Source organism: Danio rerio, chromosome 1 (assembly GCF_049306965.1).
Source record: "Danio rerio strain Tuebingen ecotype United States chromosome 1, GRCz12tu, whole genome shotgun sequence".
Classification (NCBI taxonomy): domain Eukaryota; kingdom Metazoa; phylum Chordata; class Actinopteri; order Cypriniformes; family Danionidae; genus Danio; species Danio rerio.
The window spans coordinates 32866760-32875000 of NC_133176.1; the positions used below are offsets into that span (position 1 = coordinate 32866760).

General features: G+C 35.7%; 1 protein-coding gene across 2 annotated transcripts; it reads left to right on the forward strand.

Moving 5' to 3' along the window:
- Positions 1–297: 297 nt before the first annotated feature.
- Positions 298–3731, forward strand: lig4 (ligase IV, DNA, ATP-dependent). Of its 2 annotated transcripts, none has more exons than XM_005159958.6 (2): positions 298–463; positions 688–3731. In XM_005159958.6, exon 2 carries the CDS (start codon positions 703–705, stop codon positions 3430–3432), a length of 2730 nt encoding a protein of 909 aa, XP_005160015.2. In that variant the 5' UTR covers positions 298–463; positions 688–702; the 3' UTR covers positions 3433–3731.
- Positions 3732–8241: the final 4510 nt, after the last annotated feature.

Genomic DNA, 8241 nt, shown 5'->3' on the forward strand with positions numbered 1-8241 from the left:
TTGTTGAGGTTGTTATAATGTACAGTAGGTGGCAGTAAAGTTCTATCGGCATGAGAAGCCATGAAACCGAGAAGAATTAACTTCCTTGAGTTACATCTAAAAGCACCCTGACTGTTGATGAAAAAGGAATTTGGAAGATTCGTTGCAGTGCATACAGTAACATTGCATGAACGAAGAAGCTATGATAAAGCCATAACAACAAGTCACGTTATTTGTAGAAACTTTTTTTTTTATTAAATAAACGAATGTCTCTGGCGCCGTTTAACTTTCTATTAAATAACACGGAAGTTGATGTCCAGCGACTACAGTTTCTTCCGTGAGTTACAGTCTTCGTATGCATGTTATGTTTTCTGCTTTGTAAATATTACATTTATTTGCCAAAACAATGTTTACATTTACATTATTTACATATGCACATATTACTACTATTGTACGTTGACCATTTATCATTAATCTAAAGAGTGTAAGTAAGTTCTATTCATGTTCTTAGGTTGGAAAGGCGTACCCTCTGTTACAAACTAACCAACTAAACAAACAAATAAATGAACGAATGAATGAATGTGCCTTCAAAAAGTGCCTTAAAATTATCAATTGAATTTAATCTCATTAAAATCAAAACAGTTTGAATCAAAACTCCCTTATATAACCTTTGCTGTTGTGTGATTTGTTTTTCTTTTCCCCTTAAAGGTGTCTTCTGCAATTATGGAAAGTGTCTCAAAAAGTGATGCCAAACCACAGGCATTTGTTGCTGCGCAAGTTCCGTTCATTCACCTCTGCACAGTTTTGGAGAAAATTCAGAAGACTAAACTCCGACCAGACAAAAGCAAAATCCTAAAGGAATTTATAGATTCATGGAGGAATTTCCATGCAGCACTTCACAAGGACAACCCGGACACAGCAGATTCATTTTACGCTGCTATGCGTCTCATTGTGCCTTCATTTGAGAGGGAGCGAATGGCTTATGGTATAAAAGAGAACATGCTTGCCAAACTGTATATTGAGGTTTTAGGTCTACCTAAAAATGGAGATGAGGCAAACAAACTTTTAAATTACAGAGCTCCAACCACTTCTCAAGGAGAAGCAGGTGACTTTGCCCTTATGGCCTACTTTGTCCTGAAAAAAAGGTGCACAAGTCAGGGAAATTTAAGCATTAAAGAAGTCAATGACTTCTTGGATTCTGTAGCTATCAACAATGCCAGCAAACAGAAGGATCAAGTTAAGAAAAGCCTTTTGTATCTGATAACTCAGAGTTCAGCTTTGGAACAGAAGTGGCTCATTAGAATGATCCTCAAGGACATGAAACTTGGCATTAGCAAGGAGACTGTTCTTCAGGTTTTCCATCCAGATGCACCAGAATTCTACAATGTCACCACAGATCTGAATAAAGTATGCAGACAACTTCATGACCCATCTGTGTCTCTCAGTGAAGTCTCCATTGATCTATTCTCTGCTTTTAAACCAATGCTGGCTGCTGTTGCCAATATCAGACAGATAGAGAAGCAAATGGGCAACCGGCCTTTCTACATTGAGACGAAGCTAGATGGTGAACGCATTCAACTGCACAAAGCTGGAGATGTTTACAAATATTACACAAGGAATTCTTATGAGTATACCCAACAGTTTGGGGCCTCTCCACTAGAGGGCTCCCTCACACCATACATTCACAATGTCTTTAGCCCTCATGTGGTGAACTGCATTCTAGATGGAGAGATGATGGCTTATAACCCTAAAACTGAGACCTTCATGCAGAAGGGCAGTAAGTTTGATATTAAAAGGCTGGTGGATGACTCTGATTTGCAAACCTGCTTTTGCGTATTTGATGTCTTGTTGATAAACAATCAGAAGTTTGGAAAGGAACCTCTCAAGAAGCGTTACGAAAGTCTTGAGACTGTCTTCTCCCCCATCAAAGGCCGTATCCACCTGGTCTCTAAATCCGAAGGCAGAACCATGCAAGAAGTGGTGAATTCTCTCAACGAGGCCATTGACAATCGTGAAGAGGGGATTATGGTTAAGGATCCAATGTCCATTTACAAACCAGATAAACGTGGGGAAGGATGGCTAAAGATTAAACCTGAATATGTGGATGGGCTAATGGATGAACTTGATCTGCTGATAGTGGGTGGTTACTGGGGTAAAGGCAGGAGAAGTGGGATGCTTTCTCATTTTCTCTGCGCGGTAGCTGAGGTGCCAAGTCCTGGGGAAAAGCCCACGGTGTTCCACACGCTGTGTCGCATTGGATCTGGCTATACCTTAAAAGAACTATATGATCTTGGTGTGAAGTTGGCCAAACATTGGAAAGTATACAACAAAAATAATCCTCCCGCAGCCATTTTGTGTGGGACAGAAAAGCCAGAGGTTTACATAGAACCACGCAACTCTGTGATCTTACAAGTCAAAGCAGCAGAGATCGTCACAAGCGAAATGTATAAGACCGACTGCACATTGCGTTTCCCTAGAATAGAAAGAATCCGAGAAGACAAAGAGTGGCATCAGTGCATGACCTTGGATGACCTGAACCAGTTTCGGTCTAAAGCTTCCGGAAAGCTGGCATCAAGACATCTAAACATCCATGAAGACCAGCCTGAAAAGAAGAAGCGCAAAATCGTCGCCAAGCCCAAGAAGACCATAGGAGTCATTGACCACTTTAAATCCCAGGATTTGTCAAAGGTTGCCAAAGAGACAGATATGTTTGAAGAGGTTGAGTTTTGTGTGATAAATGGCGATGATGAACATTCCAAAGCAGAGCTTGAAAAAGGCGTGGCGCGCTGTGGAGGCATCGTTGTGCAGAATCCTGGAAAGGACACGTACTGCGCCATTGCAGCTGTGCAGAACATGAGAGTGAAGAACCTCATCTCATCAGATCAGCATGATGTGGTGTGGGCTACTTGGCTTTTAGAGTGTCTGGAAAATAAGCAGGTTATCCCATGGCAACCACGTCACATGATCCACATGTCACCTTCCACAAGGGAACACTTTGCTAAAGAGTATGATCAGTATGGAGACAGTTATTACGTTGACACTAGTGAACAGCAGCTGAGGGATGTCATTGAAAGGATCAGCTCCGCAGAAGTCAAGAGTCTGTCTGTGGCTCAGATAGAAGCAGAGAATGCTTGGGATGACTTGCCTACTAGCATTTTTAGGCCTTACAGTGCATACTTTGACCGGTGTGCTGACATAGGAGATCCCAAGTCTGTTATCTGCGGTATGTGTTTAGACACTCGTGCCTTAGAATTCAGATTTCATGGCGGTAAAGTTGTGGAGAAACTCAAAGAAGGAATCTCACATGTGGTAGTAGAAGATATGAAAAGGGCTCTGGACCTAAAGACACTGAGGCGACTTCATGCCAAGAAGTTTAAAATTGTTCATGAATCATGGGTTACTGATTCCATCAAAGCAGGCCATGTAAAGGATGAGATTGACTACCTGATTTAAAAATAAAAGCTACTAGAAAATCAAAACACTGAAACATTTACACTTTTATACCTAGGTGTCACATACTGTTCTTTTTGCTACATCTAGAGTAACAATTTAAATTCAATGATGGGACTTGATTATTTTAATTATGTGTGGAAGTTTGTTGGCAAGAGTGTAATTTTATTTTAAAAAAATGCATAAAAATGGTCACATCACTGATTTAAAGCACTGAGAAAATGTATATTTGTGAAAACGGGAGAATATAAATTTGTTTGATTCTAAATAAAACAAAACCTGAAATGAATAACTGAAAAAAATCATTAAATGTGTATTTTTACAATCTAATGGTTGACTCTTGACCTTCCAATGCTGCCCTGTTAATTACGTTCACTACTATTAGAAGGTAGAAATGACATAAAAAACATACTACAGAAGCAATCAGCATTTTAACTGAAGCTGTCAAAGTGTTTCCTTATATATCATCTTCAGATTGCAAATTAATAATAATAATAATCATATAAAAATATTCCCTTTCTATATCTCTTCTGAATATATTTGTGAATTGTAAGTGATGGTATGCTACTGAATCATTAATTGAATTTAATGAACACATGTTTGATGAACTGAATAGAAAAATGAACTTGTTTCAGTAGCATGTGAACACTGAAACATTTGCAGTTTAACATGCACTGAGGACTTTTCTTATACTTTTTATAATACAATGAAAGTGCTGCTACAGTTTGGACCCTAATGTCTTACCTTAACTATTGCTTAAATTATTGCTTTTTGGCACCATAACTTGTTAATATTTGTTAGGATAACTTATTCACCTTCAAAATCCTTCACTCTTCAAATGCAAGTTTGGTAAGTCAAATCATATAAATATATAATTGTTTAATGTACACTACCCGTCAAAAGTTTGGGGTCAGTTTTTTTGTTTGTTTGTTTTTTTTAAAGAAAAATATACTGTTCATCACGGCGACATTTATTAAGTGTAAATTTTGTTTTTATTTTTGTACTTATTTATTACTTATTATATGTAGTTTCAAATGAAATTTATACTCCAGTCATAATTTCTTTTATTACTATTCCATTAATAATAGTAATAATAATAATTAATATTAGAGTGATTTCTGAAGGATCATGTGACTCTGAAGACTGGAGTAATGAAGCTTAAAATTCATCTTTAAAATCACTGGAATAAATTATTAAATTCAGTTACAAACTACTTTTGAACAGTTATTTTATAGTGCATTAACATTTCACTATTTTACAATTTGTACTGTATTTTTGAATAAATAAATGCAGCCTTGGTGAGCAGGAGAAGCTTTTTTTTTTTTTTTACAACATTTAAAATCCTACTGACCCCAAACTTTTGACCGGTAGTGCAGTTTAAGTATTTGTTTCTGTCCTAATGGTATGTTTGTTATTTCCTGGGCAAATTCTGCAAACTTAGCTATTGAGCTGCCATATTTCATTTGATGTTTGTATTGTAATGGTGTGATATCTGACATATCAAAGGTCAATTAGCTTAATTTTTAAATGATCTAATAAACTGTAAACTAATCGACTAATCGTAGACTGGTTGTATAATGCTATTTGTGTGAAAAAGAACATGGTAGGTAGAGTTAGAGTTAACCTTTTTTCATATAAACTATGATTTTATTTATAATATGGTATCTTTATGGAACAATACTTGTGTGATAATTTTGTGGAAGTATTAATAAAAAAAAAACATTTTACTCAAAATGCCCTGTTTTTTAAAGTATGAATCAGGTTATTTGCATGTTATATTAACTTTGCCGCTATATTAGCTAAAAGTCCTAGGACGGATCTATCTACAGTCTGTTACTGTCATTTTTTTAGAGCAAGATTTGCAAGGTTTAGATGAATTTTGAATAACACTGTAAGATAATCATCTTTTGATTGAGTTTAATGTTTATATATTTTTGCATTTACATTTAATGTTTACATTTTTCTGCTACAGACAATGTGAAAAAAAGTCTTAATTGGTGATAAATCAATTTAGAGAAATTTAAGACCATTAAAAAGTATCATAAAAACCTAAATGCTATTTTACAGCGTGTTAAATTGTGTCTCGCTTTTGATTATACAATGTGTAGTTTTATGCTAAAGTTTTCTCAATTTTTCTTGCAAATATTATGGTGCTGTGTAGTTTATGAAATCGATAAAATCCAGCTAGATTTGACATTATGCTGCTTTGTTTACTGCAGTAACCAAGGAAAAAAAAACTGTGTATTGCTGCTGTTCTATAGTTATTGCTCAGCAGGCACACAACATCATAGGATGTTAATATTAGGTTAAATTTAAGTTGTGATGTCAAGTGACAAAAATTCAAGGTCTAGCCAGCATCTAAGGACAATGTCCAATAATGCCCAATAATGACATCAAATGACAGTAATATTTGCTTGTTATTAGGTTGTTAGAAAGTGACCAAAATCCAACATTGAGCCAACATCTTAAACCAACATCATATTGATGTCAAATGCTGACATTTATTTGTCAGGTATGGCAACCCAAATCCAACTTCTGATAGACGTCATAGTGGTAACGTCCCTACAACGTCAAGCTGTAACATCATAAGACATTGATATTTGATTGGTTTTAGGTTGGACAGTGGACATTGACATTAGCCTCATGTTGAGTTCTGATGTCAACCTGATTTTTATTTTCATTGAGTACTCAATTACAGTAGTTTTAGTATTTGTAATTAGTTACTTTACACTATTGTCTTGTAAGTATAATTTTTTACCAATTCAAAAGGGACCACCCCAGTGTTAGCTCGCATACCTCTATTTCTGAGAGTGTAGAGCACCCAGCAAGCATTAATTCAGCCCTAAAAATTTAAATTTGCAAAAACAATCTTTGCACCCACAGGACATTAATTATGTAAATGAGTTAGTTTCTTCATTTGAACAGTAAAGAGTCTAAACAGATGAACAAAAACATTGCAATAGAACTAATTCACATGACTCCGGTGAATCAGGTAATGTCTCTTAAAGAAAAAATGAAATAAATAAATAAATAAATAAATAAATGCTGCCATTAGAATGCTAAAACAATAACGGTTTGTCTTTTAGTGTAAAAAAGGATTACACCATGCCTGCATCTTTTGTTGAAATAGGGATAGTGATTCTTTTTTTTTTTAAGCTTAAGTTAGCAGTCTAATAAACATGCATTGATGATCATTTGATGCCTGATTACGCACTCTTTTTTTCACTATGTATCGAATCATCGCAAGACTATCCTTGATGAGCTGGCAGCAGTGAGGATTCTTCTCAAAGACCCCCTGCTTCTTTTGCATGAGTTCTTCACTTGGGATAAAATAAAGACAATGTGCAGAACCTTCCACCAGCAACATGTTGTCTAATTTATGCACCACAGATTCACTTACCCCGAATTTTATCCAGCATGGACTCATGTCAATTGCAAAGAGCACCTGGAGGAAACCCACATGAACACATCCAAACGAGGCAACAGTTCTAATCGCTAAATATCTTCTACAAGTTTGACCAAGAAAAGCATAGAAAGTAGAAGGCAATAAGTATCTCTCTGAAGATATGTCCCTGAGTGCCTGCTAGGTAATCTGCACACTGTAGGAAGCTTCCTGTATAAAAAAGGTCAGGAAATAATGATGGGTTTATATCACTTGGCAGTTTTGATAGTTACAATAGAAGTTGGTCGCTGAAATTGTTTTAGGTGCAGCATTTACAAGATTATTATACTGAAATCATGAATGATGGGCTGACTAGTCATTCTGTGACCAGTGAAGTCTTAGTCAGTTAACCTAATCAGATGCCTATACATAGTTAAAACAAGAGGATTTAATACCCTTGGATTAGATTTGTATTTGACAGAAATGCATTTCCCCTGTTGAGTGCCAGAACAGGGTTTAGATCCACCGTTACACAATGGAATATTTAATAACTTAACCAATTCAAAGAGGTTTCAAGGAGGAAGTCTATTTCAATGAACTCTGACAGTGTTGGACTGTGTCAGGTTAACAGCTTTTTAACGGATGTTGCTTTTCATATGTGAACTCACAAACACATGTTTTGGTCGTTTGCCAATTGGTAGTTTTCAGAAAAAAAATAATGACTGGTTATTACTGAGATGTGAACTGTTAATAATGAAAGAAATAGTATGCTGCTGGTGATAAATTATTGCTTTTGGTCTAATAGTGATGACTTGATGAATGAAGAAACGGGTGATGAAAATATGATATAGTAAGAAAGGACTGGTGAATTTTCAGCTATCATAACATTACGTTGCTATGCATGAGTCATACAGTATAATTTAAGAGCCTGGTGAATTACAGCCTTGCTTAGTGTGTTTGCTCAGATTGAAAGCTATTGTCATTTTAATGCCATGATCCCAGCACACATACACAGACCTACTGTGGAAATTATTTTTCTGCTTTATGAATGTAAATTTACAATCCTAAAAGAGTGTGATGCTGCTCGTATTCAGTTAAGACATTCAATCAGAGTCTGTTTCCTGTCTCAGGTGAAGGGAAAATCAGTCCACATACTGAGAGATTATGTGTTGTCTTTGACCTGCTTCTGAATGTTCTCTTTGAAGTGATGAAACATTTTGAAAAGGGTTGCAGAGAAGATTTACCATGCTCCTTTGTAAGAGGCACATCTAAATGGCTTCATATAAAAATCCCATTTAGTGTGTATTTTCCATATTTCAAATAGTTGGAACATTACACATTCAATTTTGAATAGATGTATTACATTTTTTTTTTGTAAATTTTGTGTATATTAAAGCAAATAAATTAAATTTAATAGCAGTATAACCTAA

What these genes read in the sequence shown, in the direction of transcription:
- lig4 (XM_005159958.6), top strand. Translation starts at nt 703, where the DNA reads ATGGAAAGTGTCTCAAAAAGTGATGCCAAACCACAGGCATTTGTTGCT.